Source organism: Anopheles stephensi, chromosome 3 (assembly GCF_013141755.1).
Source record: "Anopheles stephensi strain Indian chromosome 3, UCI_ANSTEP_V1.0, whole genome shotgun sequence".
Taxonomy (NCBI): domain Eukaryota; kingdom Metazoa; phylum Arthropoda; class Insecta; order Diptera; family Culicidae; genus Anopheles; species Anopheles stephensi.
In genome coordinates, this window is record NC_050203.1 from 4,843,760 (window position 1) to 4,869,620 (window position 25,861).

Sequence of the window (25,861 nt, forward strand, 5' to 3'; positions counted from 1 at the left end):
GACACTTCATTATATTCTCTATTGTACCATCACCCCCTCTCGCAAGGCAATCACACCACACCAAACACACCAACTAATAACGTTTGTTCCTTTTTATTACTGTTTTCTTTTCTTCGGTTTCAACTTTGCAACTTTGTTTGAACGAAAAAACAAATCCCCTCTCGTGACTGTTCTGCTAAACACACACAACAAACAACCACCACCAATTGGTATGATCTATGTATTGGTCGTCGAAACTGCCAAAACATAACCCTCAAAAACGACCCACGCACAACAACACCCCGGATGGAATGTCCCTGTCCACCAATGCTTAAACATATCTCTGTATGTCCGCCGGATAACAAATGAATCCTTACTCTTTACGCGTGTACTGTGTGTGAAATACAACAAACAACCACTATATCAACACGCACACACTGCGCCCATCTTTCCTGACGGTGGATTGGCGAAACAGACAAGGAACGATCACCATCGGCGAGTAGCGCCACCGTCAAATCGACTACCACCGGATCGATGACGCTATCCACGACCGGCGGCATCGTAGGAGACGATCAGCACCGAAGCCAGCCGCAACAGCAGCCGCAGCTGGAGCGTTCTCAGCGTGCTGTGTTCCATCGGGTACCGGCGGCGGGAACCACTGCTAACCCCGTAACACCCCGCACAGTGGTAACGTCAACGAGAACCACACTAACGAAACATTCCACCAGCAATGGACCGGCGACTGTAACGATCAGAAGCAGCAAGCTATTGCCGGTTGCAACTGCAGCAGCTAAGCGGGAACCGCTGGTAAGGAAAGTGCCCTCGACGCCCTCAACGAACTCGACCGCTACGGGTGGTGTTGATGCCGCCGCCGCCAAACGGTTGGTTCCGTCGATTGCCGTTAACATGAAACAGAGACTGAAGACCACGACCGAAACGATTAAGGGCGAAGCGCGTGTGGTGAAGATAAAAAGTGAGGCACCTGCAACAATAAGCTCCGCCGCTGCAGCCAAGCGAACGCTCCTTGCGAAGACGCGCAACAATGTTGTTGTTCCTGTGGAACCTCCCGAACTGGATTTGGACAAATCGCTTACCGAACGCATGGAGTCGCTAAATCTGGACGATGGGCCAGCGCACGAGAATCAAGGGGAAGATTTTTTTGAACGACCACCCGTCAAGAGTGAGGTGCCGCCGGAAACAGATCTACTGGACACCGTCGGTACACCGCGCATGCGGACGTCTACGATGAAACGATCGCACGCAACCCGGTTGCAATTGGCCGCCACCCTGCCGAAGGACATAAACGGGCTGAGTCCGGTGAAAGGGGTTCAGCAGCGGGAGGAGACGGAGAAGGATAAATCGGCCAAGCGCAAATCGTTTCTCAATCGTTCGCAGACAGAAGAACCGGCCGCCGGTGCAAGTAAGTGTGACACCATCTCTACCGAGTGGGCGGAAGTATAGTCCCTCTCCCCATATCCAGCGTCTGATTCGCGCAGAAGAACAGTTTGTGTGGGTCCCGGGAGATGGGTCCCGTTTTTTTTCTGTGCAAGTAGAGCAACAGCAAAAAACGTATGGAGAAACGTGTTTTGGTAGCAAACAAAATTCTGAATCCTGTGCATCAGATTCTCGGCATAAACCAAAAAAAAAAACCCCAGTTTGGCAACGCGTGTGTTTTCGAACTTGTTGTTACTAATCTAACCTCTTAATAATGTTTTCCATTTGTGTTAACGTATTACTGACGAGTTGTTTATTAACTTACCTTTTGGATTAGTTCATTATCTACAGTTGTATTCACCTCACACCACCGTACCTTTCATAGCTCTTAATTTATTCTTCATTCATAGCTGCATGCCCATTACAGAGATCAAAATTTCACATCGACTGTCAAAAAACCTTCATTTGTTCACATTCCCATAGCTTATGTTCTAATGATAACAAATCTACAGTCGGTCTTTAGAGCTTCCTTCGTGATTAACATTGCATTGCTTAATGTTAGTCCGATCCGATACAGTAGACTGAAAACTGTAGTCAAACGTTAGAAGAGCATCCCCTAGTAGAAGCGTAGATCGTCGTATGACCACCCTCGAATGTGACCTCCCTATCAGAACTTACGGTCGAACGCACGTACTGATTGAATCTTGCAATCGTTTTAGGATCCACTGCGAGCTCCTCTTCCGTCGGACGATATCAGCGTCGGCTCAAGATGCCTCACAGTAGCCCGGACATGTACTCGTCCAGCAATCGCTCGTCGCCTGTAAAGTCATCGTCATCAACCGAAAAGTCTCCCACGAGTTCACCACGACCACCATCGTGTTCATCAAACCGCTCGAGTCCCAAGCATGGTGGTGGTGGTGGTGTAGCGTCACCGGAAACGATGTCCTCGAAGGCTGGATCCTCGCCCGTACGCATCTGTTCCCGACTGTCCGGATATACGAGCGGTGGCGGTACGCTAAACAACAGCCCATCGCCCTGTTCGCAGCCCCGAAGTCCTTCACTATCCTACCACATGGAGCAGGCACGCCGCGAATTGGTGGTTTCTCCGCCGAGAACGAATCGTCTGCTGAAGATCGTCACCGAGTCCACTACCGATCCGGTTGTACCGCAACTTGCTGCCATGTCGATCGAACCATCGGTACCGATTGACGCACCTGCTGAAGTTGTAGCGGAACCGGAAGCGAAGCTTGAAGAAGCGGTACCGGAGGCGATTGCAGCGGTGGAGGCACTAGCTCTGGAGGACGCTGACGAAATATCGGAGGAACAGTCATCGTCGATAGGTCAATATTCTAAATTTAGTCAAATTTTAAAATCGCCCACATTAGAGGTAGGAACCATAAGTGATATGTTGGGTGATTTAGCAATTGCTGATCGTAGTAGCATGGAGGTGGATGCGCAAGAAAGAATGGAAGTAGACGAAGATGCGGAAGAAGACGACGTGCAAGTGCCATTGATTATGGAACAGCAAGCGGTAGGACGGTTGGTGGACGAAGAAGTCGTTAGTTCGGAACCGACGGCGGAGGAACATATGGAAGCGGGTCCTTCTGGGCTGTGTGTTGTTGCATCGAATGGAGCGAAATACGATTGCGACGAGGATGAGGAGGACGATGTGGGTGAAGAGCGGCTCGTTATCGAACCACCGGCAAGGGGATACGTGGCGGTGGTTGACGTTGGCGATGATGATGATCATCAGCAGGAGGAGATCGGCAGGCCAGCGAATCGAATCCTGTTCGACAATCAGTTCAACGACGAGTTTGTGGTGATCGAAAACAGTCCAAAGAGTCAGCTGATCCAATCGCTCGACGAAGCGGACATCATAGTGCTGCGCGACAACGACGATGGGGAAGAGTACGGTGATCGGCCACCGTCGCGTCCGTCGAGCGGTGGCTATCTGGAGAAAAAGAAAAAGCTCGTCAAGATGAGCTCGGTGGAGCACTTTGAGCGTAAAAGCTTGTCACCGCAGCGCGTGGGCAAGCTGAGTACGTCCTCGTCGTGTATTTCGCGGGCGAAGAGCATGGACGAGAGCAGTGCGGTGCTCGGTGGTGGAAGCAGCTCTGCGTCGGCCGGTGCCAGCTCTGGCACTTCGGCGAACCATATCGTGTCGATACTGAAGCGCAAAACTGTGGAGTCTTCAGCGGCTGCCAGTTCCGCGTCGAGCAATGCTTCGCCTGTGACCTTTTCGCCGAGCGTCGTCGACACGCCGATTCGTTCGAATCGGAAGCAAGGCATACTGAAGAAACGCTGCTCGCTGGACGAGAGCCGTTACAGTCGCAGCCACTCGCCGGATGATCGTTCGATACTGGTGAAGCACACGCGGCGGAACAGTTTCGAGGATGGAACCAGCTCCAACCAACAGCAGCAGCAGCAGCAGCAGCAAGCCCACGGAATTCTGAAGCAAAAGAGCTACGAATCGCGGGAGGACGTTTCGGGTGCTGCCGCAAGTGGTGGAACCAGTCGCAACTCGATAGCTAGTGGTTCGGGCAGTGGTGTTAGCAGCGGCCAAGCGAACGGTAGCATATCGCACGGCATTTTGAAGAAGAAAAACGACAGCTCTTCGACGTCAACACCGAGCGAACCGCCGAAGCATGTGTCCATCTCTCAGGCGGTCATACTGGCGGCGGCCGAGATCTGCCAGGACATGTTGCTGGTGGACGAAGATGAAGCGTACGATATCAAACCGATCCTTAAACCGGACCATCAAGCGCCGGTTACACCGAAACCGATACTGAAGAAGAAGTACTCCTCCGAAAATGAAGAGATCCGACCGATTCTGAAGAGTTCGCGCAAGAGCTCGCGTGAGGAAAACTCGGATTCGGAGGAGATGAAACGATCGATTCTGAAGATCGACTCACCAGCCAAACGAACACGATGCTACGTTGAACAACAGCCAGCCGGTGGTGGCGATATGATGGTGGGAAGTATGGGCAGTTCTAGCTCATCCGAAACTGGCACACCCGGTGTGTTGCCGTTGGTTCACAGCCGTTCGCTAGAGCATCCGGACTCGGTCGCTGGTGCGGCGATAGTGCCACAGGTGACAAACATCGAAAAGCCTATCATTTCGGTTGCCGAGCGTATACGAAACATGGAGAAGTTCCTATCGGGAGGTAGTGGTGGCAGCATTCATTCATCGTCGTCGGGATGTTCGTCTGTTTCGAAGCAGCAGAGCACGTGTTCCTCATCGAACACCATCAGTAGGCGGGAGTCATTCCGCTACAAAACCCAACCGGTCACATCAACGGAGATCAACAGGTGAGTGAAGGGAATGTTGGGAAATAGCTGATTTATTTACAGGAAGGCCTACACATTCTGTTTAGAAACGTTTCAGTCCGTACGCCGTTCGTGTTGACGGTAGTTTTCAAGCACCCGCCAATAGATGGCGCTCTAGCTTAGCCAAGACACAACCACCACAAGGGATGATGAGCACAGTGAATGAATTGCGACTCCGCATTTCGAGTAGGGGATTTACCATGCAATAGGAACGTTAGGTTCAGAAGTTACTATTGATCTGCTGAGCCGTGTAGTCTAATCTAGAGCTCTCTGCAGCGTTTATGACCACGGTCCGCATGTTTTTAGATGTAGAACAGAAGCGAAGCGAGTGGCCTGCATCGAAAGTCATCTGTTTATGCTAAATTTAAAGCTACCTCTAATCGTTTTAGAGCGTAGGATGGAAAGTGAAGACAATCATGAACACACTTCCGAAGAAGCAGGACCCCCAACTGTAGACCACAATTCTTCTTCCGTGCGCTTTATCCAGAGAGAGAGATAGAGAGAGCTGTGTTTTTTTATCTGCTCCTCCGCGTGTTTACAGACCGAGTGCGCGTATTCTATTTCCGTACCGGCCGCATAAACGAAAGCGGTTGTTGGAGCGTATTTTTGGATGTGTGCTCTTGCCATTGCCCTAATGGCGGGTGGGGTCGGTGTTTTGATTTGCCCCACGTTTCCAGCTGTCGATGGGCCGATGCTGGTGCACCAGTTTATTGAACGTAGCTGCAGTTAATCGGCATTAGTTGCCACCACCATCTGACTATCCGGTTCCCTGTTAGCGACCAAATAGGCCGTGTACGAGAAGGTAGTTTCCCTTTTATGGTACGCGTGCAATATTGTTCGGCTTGAGAATTTCTATATTTTTGGAACGCCCTCTTTCTTTTTTTTTCTACTGCTCTGATGCGTGTTACCGTGGAAAACTTTCCTGCAAGTGTGAAAAACGCGACGGAAGCTTCTTCCTTTTTCCTCGATATGTGCACCAGGAGAACATACGATCGAGGGCACGAATTTGTTCCGCTGTCGTTTGTTTTTCCTTTCTCTACACGCAAGATACAGCCGTGTGTTGCGCGCGTGGGTGATGCGGGTGGCATTTTTTTTTTGCGGTTTGGCGATCGTCTATCGGTGGCGATCGGTAAAATGTTTGCCAAAAAGTGTGTACGGACCTGACAGACCATGTCTCTCCTTTTTCTCTCTCTCTTCACTTTATTGCCTTTTGGCAGCTGCAATTGCAAAACTGCAACCAGCCAAGCCAGGGGCTAACCGGTGCAATGTGTTCAGGTAGCTTTAGAGCGGCGTTTCAGTTGCGGACAGATCGTCGTGCTTGTCACGCATTCGTTTTGTCGTTTGTCCGGGGGTTTTTTCTATCGATAATTGATTATTGGAATTTTAAAAGACTGCGCGTTTGAATGCAATTGTCCTAGTTTAGCGGTGCAGCGAGTTTGTTTAATCCAAAGCGCAACTTGAAGAAGTGTGATTAAGTGTGGTGCTGCTGCCTGATTCCAACCATGTCGTCGTCGGATGCCACTGAGGCTGTCGCCGGTGTTGAGTACGTGCCGTTAGAGTGTTGTTTTGTGTGGAAAAAAACATGGCCCTGCCTTCAAGCGCCTATACATACACGCTTCACGCGACTTATCTTGTGATAGTGTGGTGACGTTCTTTCACACTTTCAAGCCATCGGATCGGCTTCCTACCCTTGGCACTAATGCTAATGGCAGGCAAGATCTCCGAAGACCAGCAAACCCCTGGTTGGGGGAGGAAACCCCGAAGGATCGAACTGTGTTTTGGTTCCGATTTCGTGGTTGCGTGAAAATAGATTTTTCTCGCAACTGTCACGCGAAGGCAGGTTTTGTGCAGTGCCGCTACTACCACCAAGAGACGCTTGGCTATGATAATGTGACGTCGACTCGATCGCCTAGAGTGTTGAGTGTTGTTTTGTAGCGTTTGAGAGAAACGATTTAGAGAATCAGAAAATGGTTTCCTCTAGTCGATTTGCTTGTATTTGCTAGTGGCGATACAAAGGGCAAATAAGTTTGTGAGTGTTGTTAGTGCAAGAGGCAATACTTCAGATAATAGTCGATGACATTGATCTTTACGACATCTTGAAGTGGATGAGTGTGGTGCAACAGTGTAAAAGCAACTGCCGATAAGAGTATAGCGAATTACTAGAAACAACACTTAAAAGTCCCCTGAGATTGGCTAATACCTTAATTCAAGTGGATCTATTTCTATCCTTTATCCTGAAGATAGAATATCTGTACGTTCTTCCAAAAAAGATGTGCACGCGCAGCGTGCAGTAAGGGCGTGGAGACACATGATGGTCTAAAAGCAAGTCTTGCCATGTCTCCATGTGTCCGACCTTGATTTCCATGCGAACCCGTGCGCAGATGAGTTGTGTGACTGACCTTTTCCTTTCACCTTGCACGTGGCCTTCCGCGGGATGCGGCCGCAGCAGCTGGACGTTTGTTTGGTTTAATGTGTTGTGTGGTCGGGTTTTCATTTTTTTTTTTTTGCACGAGGGAATACAATCAAAACAAACTGCGCGGATAAAGAGCACTGTGTAAGGGTAGGGCCCTTACCATCACCACCACCAACACCACCACTCCCAGATTTAGTATTCTGGTTACAGTTTCAAGAGAGATGACACATTGATCACCGCGCCTGCGCAAACCAAAAAGGCTGAAGTGGAAAATCTAAGACCATCGTACTCCAGTCAAATTTCCCGTGCTGGTAATGAAATTCGAGAATAGCTTATGACATGCGAGATTAAGCAAAACGTTACGTGCCCATAGTCCCAAACTCCCCAAAGTCGCAGGATTAGAGTTCGGAGAGACGATCGTCAGACGGCGGGTGATGTACTTCTAAGGCGCAGACGCGTCCCTTCGCAAGCTGCCCCGTCTCTCCTGTCTGTCTGTCCATCCGCGCAATGTACCGGGAGGAACGTTCCGATTTGGATTAGGACCGTCAGAGCCCGCTTGCTTGTCTAAGGCGGAGAGTCTGTGCGTGGTGAGCGAGCGACTGAGAATGGCATCGTAAATCGGCACCGTTCAGCAGTGTGTCTATATCCGTTCGACTGACATAAGCGCGACACTGTTGGTTTTGCGCTTGGTTGCTCGACCTAGTGCTCGTCTTCAACGCGCACCGCGTTGCACGCTACTATTTCACGCGCGAATGTGCGAAACGACATTTTTGCGAGGAATTGGAAAGTGAATTAGTTGAAAATTGATTTCGAAAGGTTTCCTTGTGGTGAGTTAGGGTTAAGCGCGTTCCTTTCGAGTGCACAACATTAGTGGCGCTTGAGCGTGTCAAGCTCAAGCATATTGGTACTAATTGATAGTTGGGTTGGGTGCCATGTGATATGGTGATGATAGTTGGTTGGTTGGCTGGCTGGGATCGGTTGGTGTGGTGACCGTACAGCAGCGGTAGGGAAAGAATTAAAAATACGTTCTAGCCGCTACACCGCAGTGGTGACGTAGAAGAAGACAGATCCAACAGTTGGAAGGTTTTCTTTTGTGTTGTGGTGGATCTAGTAACGACCTGCGTTCTTAAGCGTCCTGTTGTGTTCTGTGTTGCAAGTAGCATTTGATGTTACTCGGTGCCATCTTGAGAACGAATGTGCATTGTCAGTATTCATCATCATCACATCCTTCCCCACGGATCACCATTTCATCGCTGTACAAAGTGTGTGTGTGTGTTTGTGGCGCGTGTTGCGACGTTTGATTTGTGACGTTTGACGGTTTGTGTCCATTTTGATATTTGCGATCATGTGCGTGTCTTTCATTTTGAGCAATGTTTGCTGCGTGAACCGTGTGTTGTGTGCGTGTGATCTGAATTGTTCGATTTCTTTCTCTGCTTTTTCTTCCAAACCCTCTTCCTTGCAAGCAGTGCTCAGCAGCAGCAGCAGCAGCAACAACTGCAACAGCAGCAGCAACAGGTATCGCCTTGTGGATCACGATCTCCAGAGTGTGTTGCAGAACCTAGCGACGCCGGTAATGATGTTGATCGTAGTGAATCAAGACCCGTGTCGAAAGATTCTACCGAATGTGCCCGTGATGAGCCGCAGCTTGGTGAAGTCGGTTGCTTGGTGAACAGTGGTGCGATAAAGCAGATCGAAAATACGGTGAGCGTATCCGCGGAAGATCCAGTACCGGAGCGTAGAATTGCACCGGAGCACAGTTGCTTGCGTAGCTCGCTGGAGTTGTTGATACAGCGAAGTCACTCGGTTGATCGTAGCGCCGACCAGAAACCGTTCCCTGTGGCAGTGGTAGAGGATCCGAAACCATCCTCTTCCTCGTTCGAGCTTCTCTCGCCAACACTCGGTACAGCGGAATCGAACTCGCACTCCATCATTAGTGGTGAGTTTAATTTGGCCTCGCTGAGCTCCGATTCGGGCGTACAGTTTGGTGGGGGTCGCGGTGGCACGGAGGAACTGTCCGGCACAACCGATTACGTGCTATCGTCCTCGGTGAAGACGAGTGACAGTGAGAAATCACCTTCGAAGAAAACGATCGACGACGACGAGGACGATCTGAATGAAGCGTTGCTCGCCGAGGAGCAGCTGCTGGTAGTGCGCGTCGAGGACGAATCGGACGAAGAGCAGCATCCGGAAAGGAGACAGGGCAGGGGTGTGCTTCTGTCCCCGACATCCACCTGTTCATCCACGCACGCCGGTCGTGTGTTGAGACCGTCCAGCAGTAATAGCAGCGCTAGCAGTGCGAGCAACAGCAGCAGCAGCAGCAAGAAGGGTGACATCCTTCGGACGGCGGGTGTAGGTAAGAGCTGTGGAGGAGCTGCTGGGCATAGGTCACCCGGTGGTAGCACTTCGTCCTCGTCCCCGGACAGTGGCAGTAGTAGTGATTTGAGCGATCGCGACCGACCCGAAACCGACGACCACACAATGTTTGGTGGATGCGTTGGGTTTGGCCGCAACAGTGGTGGTGGCAGCGGGGGCGCCAGCAGTGGAGGTGAGGACGGCACTGACAAGGGATTACTGCGACGATCCAGCAGTGTCCGGGCGAAGGCAAGCATGTTTGCTCAGCTGGAAAGCAAGCTGAAGGAGAACGAAAACCCTCTCAGCCGGCCGATCGTTCCACGTCCAAGACGAGGTAAGTACGGCACTCGTGTGCGTGTGTTGTGTGTCTGTATCGGTAAAGACAGGATGGAGGCGCCTGGTTTTTTGATGTGCGAGCGCCACACAAAAATATCCCCGGGTTTTAGACCCAACTCGTGCGACACTCTCTCTCTCGATGAGTCTTGATCGCCATGTATAGGCGTCGGCAACGCGAACGACTCATGTTTCAAGTCGTGATGCCCGGGAACTGTTGCACCCGGAAAAATCTGTGTCAAGCAAAACTGCGCCAACCAAGGAACGGTTGGTGGTGGCTTTGGATGGAGAGTCACGAGTCTCGCGATGAAGCGAGCCGGGTCGTCGTGAGTATACAGTATGCAGTGTGCGTGTTATTTTTATCCGTTAATCCTTCGGGGACCTCGCGCGCACACTTCTGGTTATGATGATGGACAAAACTTTTCCTCACCTTAAGACGGTGGAAGCGAAGCGCCAAGTGTAGTGTAACGACGCCGCCGTGCCGTGCTACCGTCGGAAAAGTGTCGACCCGTTGGGTGCATGGTTTTATCATTCATTCTCGTTCGTAGCTTGAACCATGTAAAAATAGCTTCAATGTGTTGTTTCATGCGCTCGTAAAACATACATCATGCGTTTTTCCCCATCGCTTGTCATCATCTTCGAGGTATCGAGATGGCTTTATGATAGCACTTGGAATGCTTCGGAGCGAGTTTGATGCGGACGAGTTTGGACACTGTCCAATATGCACATGTTTTATGGATGCAGTTTTGCATGACTCATCAATTCACTCTCCTTTACGTCATGGAAGGAAATGATTTTCCCTTTATTCTTTATATGTAAACCATGATCCGGAAGTCACCTTAACGAAGTGCATATATTAATTCCTCCTTTACTCTTCACCCAATTCCGGCAGCCCAATTCACAACCCAGACGATCTCGCCAACCGACATCGAACGAAGCAATAACGCGATCAATAGCGGGCTTACCAGTGGCCAGTATCGCACGACGACCACCAGCAACATATCGACGGTCCATCCACCGGTCCACCCAATCATGAACACGATACCAACGAACAACAACAACAACATAGTCTCGGATGACTCTGGCGCCGAGTTTGGTAAGATGCTCGTGTGTATATCTCTGCTTTACGGAAGTGTGCCGCGCGTTCTCTCTCTCTCTCTCTACTGCGAGAGATGATGTGTCTGAACTATTTTTTTTTGTTCCTTTTCTTTTCGATGTTTTTCTTGCCATTTGTGTGTATGTGTATGTATGTGTGTAGCGCCATTGATGAGCGGCACATTTGTTTTTGGTTGAAGATTTTTTGTTTTCTTTTTTTTTTCGTTTTAAAAGAAAGGATTTGTTGAATGGTGAGCATGTTGTTAACTGTTTTGTGTATGAAATGTTAACTCCAAACGCCAGCTAAAAACACCTAAAGCTGCATGGTTATTTAACAAAGATCTTCATCGATCTGTTTTCATTCATCTGGTCTGGAAGCTGTCCGGCGCATCATTAATGGGCCTATCATTTGTGGGATCATTTGGGAAGTGTTTAACCACCCCCCTCCTTTACATATCTTGCATGTCCTGCTGCATGTGAATTTAATTTAGCATTTCTGTTATCTTTCTGTCAGCGCTTAATATGAAGGAGACATACACCTATGAGGGCAAGAGTAGTTTGTTTGTGGTCGCCTGGGGCCATTCACCGCGAAAGATGTGACCTGGATTGATCCCTTTGTCCGAAAGGGAATTTAAATTAGTTTGACATCTCACTTTCGAGTGAGAAAATAATACTTTCTCTCCCCGCTTTGTCCGGGACAAGATGTAATTTATTAAGGACGTGCCTTTATTTTACATCTGTCGTTCCCATGAAGGTTAACCGTTGTTGCTGTACTTGTTAGGGAGCGATGTACCTTGTTACAGAACGAGCATATATTTGGTTTTTCTTCCATTTCTTTGCATTTATTTTACTTCTCTTCTTTTTTCTTTTCGCCACGTTTGCACGCATAAAAATACACGCACGAACACACTTATCAAACCCAAAAACCAACACACAAACCCACACCCCATGCATGCACCCATGAAAAATTGCGATCTGTTGTTTGTGAATCACAAACCTTTTGCTTGAAAAAAAAAAAACGATAATTTCACACACCCTCACGCACACGACACTACTCTACCACCTGAACCTACTGCTGCTGCTGCTTACAAACTGCAATTGGTTGTTTGTAATAATATCTCGGGGCTCTACTGGTGATGTGCGCGCGTATGTGGTATGGGTGGCGCGCACACTCTTCCTTTTTCCCTGTGGCGTGTGCCGTCCGGTATACAGATCCTTCGACACTGCAAGTATCGAAGAAGGTCAAACTGTTCTCGGGCGGATGTGTAACCGTCAAGGGAGTTGGTGGCGAAGAAGGCGACCCGGTGACGGTGGTGACGGCGATAGCGAACGGCGCAAACACACCGGTCGGAGTGATCCGGCGGAAGAAAACGCTACTAAAGGTGCGCACGATCGGGAAGCTAGTGATGCCGAAGTTTCTAAACGATAGCAACAATAACATTTCCGTTCAGCAGCAGCAGCAGCTAGAGCAGCATCAGCAGTATAAGGAAAATGGAAGCACCAATGGCACGGGCTCGGAAGGGGAGCCGGACCTGCAGCATATTGTGCCGAAGGTGGATCGGATACGCAGAAAGTTTATGAGCTTCCCATCGACGCCCAAGTTTTTCAACAGCACGGAAAATGGCACCCAAAGCCCACTGCAGGGAACGCACGGTGATGACGCGAGCGATGGCAGTGATTCGAATGTGGATTCGGGCAAGGAGAACAACTACGACAGTGGGGTGGAGAATATGAATGGATCGGGTCGTCCGCCGCAAGGTGGTGGCAGCTCGAATGTGCTCGCACTCAAGAGGAACTTCCTGAACACATCGAACCGTGCGAAGTCGCTGCACAAAGAGAAGGACCCGGTGCTGGACGTTTCCTCCGAGCTGGACGGTGTAGTAACGAAGGGAAAGGTTTCGAGCCTGGCAAACCAGTGGAATCGGTTGCGTATGACGCTGGATGTATCGTCGATACTGAAAACACCCGGCACCACCTTCGAAACACCCCCATCACCTTCCGGACGCGTTGGAAATGGACTACAGGCGGAGCGTGAATGCGAAAGTCTTCCGATTGCTTGTGAAACCGAGCGCTCCTTCCTGCTCGACACGTCAATGGAACGATCGTCCGTGTCACAGAGCAACAATACGTCACTGTTTTCCCGCAGCTTCACGCGGAAAGGGAACGGTAGCTCGAAATTTGCGCTCGTGGACGATCGGTTTGCCAAGTACTTTGGCTGCAAGACGAGTGAGCAAGGCTCACCGGCACCGAACGGTACGACGGGCGGCAAATCGATGATAGTGACACGGAACGGCTCGATTAAGGAACACAGCAGCAACACACCCACCAACGATGGTATGAACGGAGGCACCTACAAGCAGCAACAACCACGGCGACGTTCTCAATCAATGCCCAAGGAAACGCTGCTGCTGGAGCAGAGGCTCGAATCGTTTATCAGTACGATCGCCGCTGCTGGAGGGAACGGTAACGGATGGGACAAAAAATGGAGCACCATTATTAAGCCGGTGAATACTGTGGACGAGTTGAACATTACCACCGAAGATCTATCAATGGCGGATACGGAGTTCGATAAGCTGTTTATAGGTGTGTGTGCATTCAAAGGAAAACAATAGGGCAACATCGCTAGCGTATTTAAAATTGCTAGAGTTGAAAAACCAGGGAGGAAAATTAAGCATTATTTTTATACGAAAACGCGCATCATGTGCTGCAGGAAAAATTGAATGTATTCTTCGTGACGCTACCAGCGCCACCTGTTGAGTGGAGCAAGAACCAATCATTTCGAACTCGAGCAGAAGTCGAGCAGTTTTCTCACCGCAGCTCACGACAGTTGAAATTTATTTTTTGAATCTGTTATTTTGGTTTTGATAAATTGATTTTTTTTATTATACAAGTAACATAAGTTATACGATGTGCGTTTTCTTAATGGATAATGCTGTTTCTTCCCAAAGTTTACGAATTTTTGTTTTTCTTTTATCTTAATGGTTTCTTTATTTTATTTTCCATCCCTTCTCTGAAAGGTTGTTGTAGATGAGCTAGTGGCGTGAAAATGATGCCTTATTTTTGTTTTTGTACTACTATGAAGAAAATTGTAAGCTTTTACTATAGCAAACCATCTAAATTGTATACGTGTATATGTGTGCGTGTGTGAGTGTATGTATATGTAAGCGCTAGAATTTAAGAAGCAAAAAATTAAGCTATACCAATATTAAGTCGTTAACGAAGTGCAATGAAAAAAAATGTGAAGAAAAACAATGATCTTGCCAACGAGTCGATGTAAGCGCAGAATGGTGGACAATGGCGGCACCAAAGGATCTCATTAAGTATTCCAAAAGAACAATGGTGAACTTATGCTAGTGTATTGAGTGTGAAAATGAGAAGAAGAAGTGATAAATTGATGGTAGTGATCTTGTGTGTACTTGCCGCGTGTACCTCCATGTTCCTTTTGCGTGTTCGTGTCCTGAAGACTTTGTGATGATCGCTCCGTAGATCCGCCTGCATGGGAGTGTGACGCTCCCTTCTATTGCTACTCACTTATCTGCATATCTACACCATCTACACGCAAGCATTCGGCACCTTCGAGTGCTGCACACGCAAACACCTACAGCTTCCTCTTGCGTTCGTGCCGCTCCCGTTCCTTTCCCCAGTTTGTTCGGCTAAACACGCGAACATCGCGGCCCTCTATTCCAGATCAGAAGTGTGCGGGTACGTTCGATTTACACATATAAATAATTTTTCCCCCGTTGTCCTTGTGTTTTCGTTCACCTTTTATAACTACGGTACAGGGAATCGGGCCTGGGGTGTTTACGTTTGTTTCTGTCCTGGTTCGGGGCCACGGTGTGTGGTATCGTCGTTTTGTAAGATCATTTTCTCCCCAGTCGGCGTCAAGGTGATGGGGTGGTGTGGTGTCGAAAACGGAGTCAATCCTCTGTGTGTGTGTACATTCTAAACGGTTGCGGACATGACAATGCTGGAAGGAAATTGTGGTCATCAGACAGCCTGATTTCCTCAAGGGTGCTATACAGATTCAATCAATGCTTTGTTGACGATAACATCTAAACAATGTGGTGTATGTGTGTCCCCGAAGGAAGAAGAGTTTACACGCTTACGCTTTTGGTCATGCAACACTTGCGCTTTTGTTTTGGGTAATACTGTGTGTGTGTGTGTGGCGTTGTGTGCTTTTATTCGTTTTGTTTTTGTATGTATGTACGTGTACGTGTGCTTTATTAAAAAAAACGTGTTCTATGTTTTGTTCCCTTTTTCTACAAAATTCTCGTGTATGTATTTGAAAAGCTAATCGCTAGAAAAGAAACACTAATCGAATGAAACGCTATGCTATTTAAGTGTTTTGATCAGTAATAAATGCTCTCTAATCGTGTGTCAAATGTTGTTCGTTAATTCAATTGGTTTTTGTGTTTTGTTCTCGTATGCTAACTAATTTTTCCCTTGTCAATTAAGGCATCACCTTTATCATTTATTTTCCCTCAGCTCCTTTATTAGACCTAATTTTAATTGTTTTTATATCTCTTCTCGGATAACCCAAAAACACACACACGCACACCCACCCTTACAGAGCAAATGAGTCCTCGCAAACCACCGACCGCGTTCCTGCCACCGAACGCTCAGAAGCTTCCGTTCATGGCGGAGCTAAAGGGTGGCATACTGAAGTCCAAATCCGGCTGCGTCGGACTGTTTCCGGCCGATCTAAATTCGGAGCTAAAGTCGCGCCTCAAGAAATCGACCCATTCGGCTGTGAGCAATCTGAAGAAATCGACCACCGTCTCCACGATCCACGATGCCCCGAACAGCTTCGGTGCGCCGGGTACGCATCCGGAATCTTCGTCCGAATCGGAGGACGATGACGACGATGGCGTTGCACCGGGCAAGAATCTTGCGAAGATGCTCCGCAACGTGTCCAACACGGCGAACAGTGGCAGTGGAGGGGGTAGTGTGCCACCGTCCTACATACCGCTGCCGGTGGTACCGTTCCCGCGCTCGTTCGCGACCAGTGAGCCCGAATCTCAAGCACTCAACCGGGAGCTGCAATCGATCAACAAGAATCCAGCCGTCGCAAGGCGCCGTCGTCAGAACGAAGGGTAAGTGTCAACTATTGCGAATGAAGCGCCACATGTTAAAGGTTTTATTTTTCATCTAAGCTTGATCGGTGCCATCTTCGCACTGAATTATGTATGGCACACCAAAACTCTAGACGGACTCGCCACGGTCAGGCAATTAATGTTTTACCTCACCCTTTGTTGTATATTACGCAAAAGACGACACAAATGCTCAGCCAGCATGACGCTGGCACTACTAAAAGACAGCTAAGGAAAAGGCTACCGCAACCGAATCCGTACGCATATAAAACTGGAGGCAGCCCTTTTAAAATAATGCCGTCCGCCGTGGGGCCCAACACGCTGTTTGTTCTGTTTTTAGGCCGGGGGATCTCACCATCCTTAAAGCACGCAACCATGCATAAGATTACGATTATGATGTTGATGATGATGATGATGGTGATGCTTTTGTACCTTGTCTGGTGGTGGGTTCATATGTTAGTAGCAAGTGCATACTTCTTCTGCCATTGTCCATCTCGCTTTCTTTCGACTTCCGAGCCCGGGGAAGGATTATTCTTCTCCACCACCACCACCTCTATTCGCCGGATGGCTCTTGTTTTGTCTCGGAGGCACTCGAGCATATCGAGCCTCCCTCTTCCGAAGTGACGAGATATATGTGTGTGTTTGCGTGGTCTATTCCCATCGGTGCGCTATCATAAAAAAAGGTTTATACGGCTGCATCCTCTGCTTGGGGTCTGATGAAATACAGTGTATTTTTTTATCGGCGGAGGCGTCTCTTATGCTTCGCCAGGCGCAAAATTGGGCAATTTCTTTTACAACTCCCCCCGTAGCGTGTTTGAGTGAAAACTCCGCCGAAACCTAACCGACCTTGATCCGTCCGGGTGATGGCAGCTGTCCTACGGTGTAATACATTTTAATTCGCTCCATCATATGTGGAAATGGTCGAGCTGCTGTGAAGAGGACGGGTAGCGAATGGGTGAGATGAACATCAAGGTGTAATGGATGATGGTCAATTTCTTCTCCACCCTTGATCGTTGTTGTGGTCATTTGTGATGATCGTAATGGGGGGACGGGAGGGAAGGCCACGCTAATTACACAAGTCGAGCGCATGTGAAGGCCAATCGACAATACCCGGTCGGTCCGGTGCAGCTCCCTGTATGTGGCTTTGAAGGTTTCACTTTCCTTTCAGTGAAGACAAGAGAGCCTTCTGCACAGAACTGGTTGTCGGTTGAACTGTGTCGGAGATCGCAACATCATAAAGTTCGATGTCCAGTTGGGGTTGAGGGAGACGGGTTTTTGTTGTTGTGATCGACAACAATCGGCCGTCAATCGGTGTGGTTTTTTTTCCCCCCTTATCAAACAACCGTCGTCTGTACAGCGTTTTGTCATTAACAACCGAGCGACTAATAGAGCCACCCCGCAAAGAAAATGGAAAGGAAGCGAATGATTTAGTGTGGTGGGGAAAGGTTTAATGCTTCGCGCCAATTTTCTTATTAACTTTAAAATTAAAAGCAGATTTAAATTAGCATAACATTAGCAGGCATTAGACAATATCTTGTTTGATGTATGAGTAATGGTTGGGTTAAGTTTGTTTCTGAGCAAAGCGCATTTAAAAAGCAGACAAATTAACGAGAACCGAGGTGAGAAGATTTAAATTGTGCATCTTTCTCATTCTCCATTTATCTCACTCTGTTATGCAGATGCTCTCGTTATAAAATCTCTCTCGTGTTAAACGGATGGGCGAATAATGTTGGTCTAGTAACCACATAATAAAATGTGGGATTTAAATTCAATTTAAAGAACAAATTTATTTTATAATAGTATTTTAAACGTATGATTTTAGCATTAAAAACTTAAAAAAAAAAACAAACTTCCCGAATATACACATGGAAGAATAGTTCGGCCGCGAGTTCGGTTTCATTTTTACACAACCGATACACCGTGAGAGAGCGGCAGGTTGACGACGACGCACGGAACATAACAAAGCGCAGCATAACACAGCTAGCAACCGGGGCAAACATCGGCCATTCAGTTTCTCTCTTGCTCTCGAAGTGTACGGACGTGCGTTGTCTAGAGCGGTTCCGTGTCACGCGCGTGTTTTTGGTTGTTCACAACATTCTGACAGTGTGGCTTCCTACGGTGTTTGTTCTCACAAAAAACCCAAGTTAAACAAGGTGAATTGCGAAGAGTTTTTACACACACACTCAACTTGTTCAGTAGCAAATGAGCAAACCTTGAAAAAACATTGCACCTCTCTAGTCCCGATAGTGAATGATGTCAGCTGTGTTCTGAACGACAATCTGCTGAGAAGTACTGTTGATGGGAAGGGATGATGTGCCTGTGGCTATGTGTGTGCGTGTTAGTGCTGTTGTGTTGCGTTCTCTAGCTCTGGCAGCTCTCGGATTGGCAAACGTCGCAATTTTCCAAACAACGGAGCGGAGTTCACGATCGCGTTCGACCTAATTCTACTCTATTGAACGGACGGTTTGCGTTCCCATTCAAAGGTGATGCAGTTGCTGTTTTGTTTGTATAGAAAACGAAAGTAAAAACAGTGGAGCTGGCAGCAAGCTCGTGGTGTGCAAGTGAGTTGTTGCTGCACCGGTGCACTCACTGCGGGAAAAGCTAGCCAGCCTTCTCTCAAGTGAACGTCTTTTTCGTGTGATCTTCCTAGGGCAGGCAAAACTCTACTCTTCGAACACCTCGCCAAATGAACGCGAGTCGTTTTCGCGCCAGTCATTCACGATTGGGTCACGTTCGTGAGGAAATGGACACCAGAAAACCGGTCGCTTCATGATCGCTTCCCGTTTTCCATGCCCACGGGCTGCGATGATGAAGCAGGGAAGATCGTTAAGAGAAGGTTATGGCCCTCCCGAAAAACCATCTCCCTTTTTGTGTGCATGTGTGTATGTGTGTTGGTTTTTGGGATAGGGTGGGCATCTTCTTGCGGCGTAGTTGAGAGCCGAAAGGGACCAGCAACCAACAAAACATCCGCCGGTGTGAGGAACTGCTGGTTTTAAAGATCAACAAGCGCAAGAAAAAAGTAATCAGTGTGTGTCCGTGTAGGTTTGAAGCGAAGAATTCATCTCGAAGTATCCAGGGCTCCCTTTTTTACCTCTATCTTCCTTCCACGATCGTTTGAGTAGGGGATGAACGGTGGGCATCGATCATCATCACCATCTCTCTTAGGTGTTTGTAGTAGACTCGAGCGAGTGTTTGAAGAGACTTTAACATTTTCCTACCAACGAATGAACGACACGGTGTTGCGCGGTCTTTTTTTTCTCAGCCATTCTCATTTAACCTATCCCAAAGCACTTCTTCCCGTGGGCCGCCCTATGTCATGCACTGTCGCTTCTTTCGCCTCCGGAACTAATCAGCGGTCTTAACACACGAAAAGAGTTTGTAGCAAAAGCCCACTAAAAGCGCGCGGCACGACGAGTTGGAAACAGTGACTTAACTTTATCCATCATCGCACCCCATCTTAGGGCATCGCGCGTGCGACGATCGCGTCGTCTTGATCATCTCACAACAATAATGTGTTTGTGTTTATTTTCGTATGTTTCTTCCCTTTTATTTTTGGGGCGTTTCGGTCCCTTCTAATTTTTCCACTGGACATGATGAAGACAAATGGTGTAGTTTTGTTATTTAAACGCACATTGTGGAAAGTGTGGTTTAAATACAATCGTGCGTGATAGCTTTACAATAGGAGTGAAAAATGGCGCCAAATCGGAGTCGCAGCTAGTAGCTTAAATGATCTTCAAACTCAAATGCTCGTTTTGCATTTTTTGTTGTTGTGGACATTTACTATATCAAACGTTTATTTAGCATCTGTCGAGGGATCAAGTCACCAGGCGAGAGTCCGCGTGGTCCGAGTTGTTGTATGCGTCCAGCGATAAGAAACGCACCACAACAGCGCTTGCCAAGTGCGTTGGTATATGTTGGCTGTAGCACTGCAACTGCTCGAGGAGTTAAGCCTGCAGTTTACTGTAACCGTGTTACCGTATCTGTTTTCTTCATCTGCTTCTTTTTCTCTTCCTGTGACGCAGAAAGCGTTCTGCTGCACCCTGAGATAGCTCCGGAACACACGCGTTTGGATGCTTTTCTCGAAGGGTATTTCCGGGCTGGCGTCAGGAAGTGGATGTGAAAAACGGCGAAACAGTTGTTCGTGAGCGAGTGTGTGTGCGTGCATGAATTGCCGAATAACAGAATTGCAACTGCGAAAATAAGGGCCACCGTCGTCCAGGTGTCCAGGTGTCGTGAAGACGACGTACGTATCTCAATCCAGGAGATATTGATTTTGGTGCGCTGTTTTGGTGTGTGTGTGTGTGCATTTCAAGACAAGAAATTTTAGCAGTGTTGCACTTTTTCCCTGTCCCTTTTGGTGTGCAAGAGAGGGATACGGAGGAGAAAAAAAGGGTCATATTACAGCAGCCGCGGCTAGCTTTTATACCTGCGCTGTGCTCGTCATCCAATGCCTTGCTGCTGAGTCGCAAGCAGTAGAGAAAGAGATCAGGTACGTTTCATTCAAGACGGCATCAAAACAAAACACGAGGATAGATGCGCAGGGAGACAGGAACTCACGTCTCCATTACTCACGGCTTCCAACAATCGAAAGCGATAGAGGAGCGAGATAAAAAGTGCTGATAGCAACGCTGTTTCGCCGTCGTAGTCTAACGCACATTATCGTAAAATTCAAGTTAGTGAAGAGTGCATTAGGAAGAGTGCTCCCTTTCGATGATTAATAGCTACCCCGATGCTTGGGAGCTCCCAGATTTGGTCTACCGAAATCGTCTTCTAAAGGGGAACTCGGTTTTTGCATTCTAGAGCACGCAGACACTTCCTCCTGACATTGACCTACGTTGTGATGAGGCCGCCTTGAAAGACGGGGATGAGGTTTTGGAACTGCGCGTTCCGAACCGAATTCACCCTCCGTACGTACAATTAAAGCACACAGCTACATCGGCTTTCCAATACCGTCGGGATCGAATGTTCCCCGCTCTGTGTACTGCTGGTACGTTGATAGAATATTTTAAGAAAAACTTCACCAATTCCCCAGACAGGGCGACAATTTTAAACCGTTTTCGGTTCCGGACCGCTTCGGAGTAAATCTTCGCTTCATGGACATTTTGTTTGGGTTGTTGTTCGGTTGGTCTAGCCAGATCCGGGGAAAGTCGAGGGACAATCTCGCTGTCTCTCTCTCTCTCTCATCCCACACGTGTCCAATCGCCTCCATTTTATTGTATGCAGCGGCAATGTCATCATCGCCCTCCTTGGGGCGCACATCCCTTTTGCAGGTTATGATGATCAAAAACAGAACGCACGCAGAAAAAGGTTGTTTTGTGTATGTACTCGGTTTGTTTGTGTTGGTGGTGGAACGACGGTTTCAAACAATCCGAGATACCCGTCCCGAGAGAGGGTGGGCGATAGGGAACATTTTCCAGTTCCCTTCAGATTTCGAGTACTTCCCAATCCTTGCGCCTTCATCTGGACACACATACACACGGAGAGAGAGAGACAGACAGACGGGAGTGACCGGTACGGGACTGGCATGTCGTTTCCATAGCAAGCCATACACACCGCCAGGCCAGGTCCAGGAGAGCGCATTGTTTCCGGGCATATAATTCCCGATGAAAAAGTCACGTAGTAAGATAAACTTTTGTCCGCCGAAACGTAAAAAACGGGAACGCATCGCACAATCATTGTCGTCCTTTGAGGTTGACGTTGTTGGGGTTTGGTTCCCCGTTCCCGGTTGATGGCCGGCAGCGAGCGCCGAGCGCCACGGTAAAGGTATTATGATATTATCTTCATTACCGTTCATCAAGCTTCGAATGATCCTGAGGTTCATTCTGAGGGGGAGAATTGCACGCTAATCAAGGAAAAAGCCTTTTTTCGGTGAGTTAACCCCAACCAGGAGCTCCATAATGACCCGTCGAAATGGAAGGAAGTTAATGTGTTTGTGTAAGGATTTCATTTTGTTCTCCCGAAAATAACCCCCAAAATTGTGTTTTGAGGTTTAGAAAACTCTGGGGACCAATTTTACACGTCCTCCTGAAGTTTGTTAACATTAGCAGGAGTCTTCAATTTTTCGGAAATGAAGTTGCATACCTCCAGGCGTTCACTGGCAGTAAGCCTCAACTAGTAAGCACTAGAATTCGATTGGTCCTGTAATTTTCTGCGGACGAAATCTCTGCATGTTTCTATGCAGTCAACAAACGGTGAGACATTTCATGGCCAACATCACACTTGAAGCTTGAGCAATGCAGTCAGAGACAGCACATGACGTCGAGAGAACCTCTTCGACTGCGACACGGCATAGTGTGTTCGGGTGAGCATTCCTTTTCCCACGAAAATGTCACCCAAAACGAGATGTGTTTTGTGGTCTGGCTGAAAATAATTCTCGCAACACAAGCGATTAAAGCAGAATTTTCTTCTCGACCGTTGTGCCTACGGCGGTGCGATGTTACCGTCGCACTTTAGCTGGCGACCGATGCGATTGCGTGCGAAAGAATGTTTTGGCATTGGTTCAACAGCCAGAAGCGAACTACTAGTTTGTTGCACCGTCGATTATTTTAAGCGCGAAAACGCAACCTGAACTAGATCGAGCGAGCGAATGAACTCGATCGAGAAAATTCGTGATCGGCGGTACCCCTTTCGTTCGAGTTCGAGTTGTGCGCAAACTGCAAAAATCACATCCGCCGGGCAGTGGTCGTGGATGTGAGCGTGGCGGAGAATCTTGCCACTTGCCACTTGCACAAAACCGAAGCCCAAACCACAGGATGTCCACACGACCGGGGGTCGTTTATGGGAATCGAACTGCACATCCCTCCAGAACAACAACATGGTGGTTGGAACCGGTTCCAGCCACCGACGCTCCCTTACAAGCAGGCAGGCAGGCCAGTCAGGTTGTCCGGCGCGTACTGTTTGGCCCGAAAATGGCAAACCTGTTTGGTGTTTTATATTTCTTCAAATCCACCATCCGTTAGACCACGGCTGGTGTAAAATTCCGCAACCCCGTGGCCAGACCTTGTGCGTGTGTGTTTGTGGGGGCTTAAGAGAGTAAACCAGTTTCGGGGTGGTGAGTAATCGAACGGAGGGTGCGGACTACCAGACAGTTTTTAAGAAGTTGTCGGGGAAGCGGTTAGGAAGCAGCAGGAGCAGTAGTAGTGCGGGAATTGCGCAAAACACTGAGTGCAACATGGAGACCGTCGGACGGTTATATTTCATCCAGGTGGGTCGATCCGGAGGAGGTCTGTCCGGCTGACCGGCCGACGACCGCGAGCAAACCATTTGGGTCGAAATCACGGCTAATAGAACACTGTGTCTGTGGGCAGTCGCGCCGTAGTGTGGAGTTCGATTGATCCCGGGGTCTCAGCATGAGATGCATGGTGGACCGATTCCCCCAAAAATGTAGCAAAAACACATGAAATCCCATTCACGTAATCCTATTTCACGTGCACACACCGCAGTTAGGCACCCGAGTTATGCAGCCGAAGGGACTCGGCAACTGTAAACCTCAATTCCTACCTCACGTAGGAGTGTAGTGGCGGACCTCGCGTCGTACATGGAAGGTTTACATTACACACAACAGACCCCATCGACTCGGCTGGCTACGTTAGACCTGGCCTGGCCGATGGTTAATATGGTTCATTTAAAATTCATAAAACTTAATTAGCTTTTCCCCGCCTCGGCAGCCGCAGGGGCACCGGGTTTGGGCAATTTATTGCATTCTCGCCGCCATTTGTGCGGAGGCTTTTGATTGGTGGATTTTTAGCTGTTTGCAATAGAGTAGCCCCAAGGTTGTGTTGGAGCTATTTGTGCGTTCGTTCTTTTTTTTGTGCAGGTGTTCATTGAGAGTAAAAGTCAAATTATTGTGCAGGGGACCGTCACCAACAACTGGCTCGATGACGCAAAACAGCTTAGGGAAGATGGGTTTCGCTGCTGGGTGTACGAATGGAGACTTGTGCAATTACTCATTTGGAAGCCTTTTCTATATCGGCTGATCAATTTCGTATGTAGCGCTGTTGGTCTTCGGCAGTAATCAGTGTATGACTCTCGAACTTGCGATTGTTGTTCTTCTCGGGTCACGTACACTAATCCCATTCTGATTATCTTTACAACCCCGAAGTAAATTTGCATCGATAGAAAATCATTTACCACATTTAATATCCATCCAACGGAGGATTCTAGCACGTACGGAACTCACGAGATCTTAATCCTACCCTTTAGCCAGCAATTTTCATCCAAACTAACTTCCTATCAGGCAGCATCTTCATCAGCATCACCGAACCGCATTTCGTGACCGAATGATATCCATTGAATATTGCCGCATTTGAATCTCATCTCGAGAAGCCACACAGTATAACCAGTCTCCGATAATGTGCATAAACTCCCCCAACGCCTCCCTTCTGTCCTGCTACGAGGCACCCTAGCACCTGGGGAGATGATTCTGTGCGATAAAATATCATTCTAATGGACGCCTCTGAGCGTGGTGGCACAATAGCGCGGGAAGGCCTTATTGAATTCAGCTTCAGAGAAGAACCATATCCTGCTGGTGACCATGCATATCTTCCAACACTTCCATGCTAATCGGGTAACGGTCGATTTTCCGTTTTCCTGCTGGTACTTCCTTGGTGTGTGCACACCGTCGTCGTCATCGTCGTCTAAGCAGCATTTCGTCAGGATCGTCTAAATTTCCTCCGGTAAGCGCCGGTTTAAGTATTCCAAAGTCGTGCAGCTGAGGAACCGTTGGGACCGAGGTGTCGGTGAAAATATATTACACCCAGGTGTGTGTGTGTGAGAGAGCTTTCCGAGTTCGAAGATGCTATCATCGGGACCAAGACCTGGACGAATCAAACCGCCGAGAGTGTAGTGTGCCCCGGAATGTAGCTCAGGGATCGCATTGTTGTTTCGCATTGGGCCGAAATTCTTCCGTCTACGGGAATCGGCTTGATTACCATCATAATTCATGTCTGGCGTCCGTGAGACTACAAAGACCGAATAATAAAAGTGGAATCCGTTTCCACCGTGACCGGGACGCTTGTTCTTCGTCTACCGGAGGTTCTGCCATTGTGGGGCCATTGTTGAATTGGAAAGTACGCAGGTGGATGATTGCGCTGCGTTGCGTCTGTATGGTTTTGTTTCCCTTCTCATTCGAGTATTTATTGTCAAGCTTTGAGAGAAAACCTCAAAACAGTGGTGGTGTGGGCACTGCTTGACGTTCAAGAATCAGCAGATCGAACGGCATTTGCATAAGGGCGCGCATCGAGAGCACAGCAAGCCGCCATTCTTTCGTGGCTTGCAATTGCACGATGGCGGCACCTGAAAACATGGAACGGGTCGGTGGTACTTGTTCTGCGACGAGGTTGTTGCCGTTAGGGACAGATTTTTCGCGCCGAACTGGTTTACGCTAGACGAACGAGAGAAGCATTCTGTGTGTTTACGAGCGCGTGAAGGTAAAGAAATATTTGCACCTTCAACTTCCTGCTCAGCACAAGGCACACTTGTCGGCGGCATGACGCTTGGAGAGGCATTTTGTTGCTGTTCTTTGCCAGACATAAAACGAAGGTGTTGTTCGATCTATTCAATTACAGTTTTTCCATGTGTTTTGTGACTGTCGTTCTCCTAAAAGTGAGCGTCGTCTGGAGTTCAAAATTGGCAAAAACTGGATTAATTAGTGGCGTTGACGGTGGAAATCAGATCATTAGCGTGTGAGAGAATGTACATAACGCCAATTTAGCCCGGCGCGCCCTGCCCGGCCGATGGCAAACGCGATTGGAAGAATCAATTGATGATCGTTGGTAGAAGGGGAGCTTGTGAGCACTTCTAATAAGTGTTCTGTCCGTCGAACCGATAGTTTGTTGCC

At 48.4% G+C, this 25,861-nt stretch overlaps 1 protein-coding gene across 14 annotated transcripts in view; it reads left to right on the forward strand.

The window, feature by feature from the left end:
- The window catches only part of LOC118510245 (supervillin), a 161,924-nt gene that overhangs the window by 104,184 nt on the left and 31,879 nt on the right, over positions 1–25,861 (forward strand). For 4 of the 14 annotated variants that reach the window (XM_036051819.1, XM_036051822.1, XM_036051818.1 and 1 more), the window contains 6 exons: positions 455–1,399; positions 2,133–4,722; positions 8,620–9,839; positions 10,731–10,934; positions 12,146–13,516; positions 15,504–16,026. In XM_036051819.1, the coding sequence (XP_035907712.1) occupies positions 455–1,399; positions 2,133–4,722; positions 8,620–9,839; positions 10,731–10,934; positions 12,146–13,516; positions 15,504–16,026 (6,853 nt within the window). Of the gene's footprint in view, positions 1–454; positions 1,400–2,132; positions 4,723–6,041; positions 6,284–7,719; positions 7,981–8,619; positions 9,840–10,730; positions 10,935–12,145; positions 13,517–13,959; positions 14,636–15,503; positions 16,027–18,034; positions 18,177–20,045; positions 20,513–25,861 lie in introns of those variants that run through there. The other 10 variants (XM_036051816.1, XM_036051817.1, XM_036051821.1 and 7 more) reach the window with 10 other exon arrangements.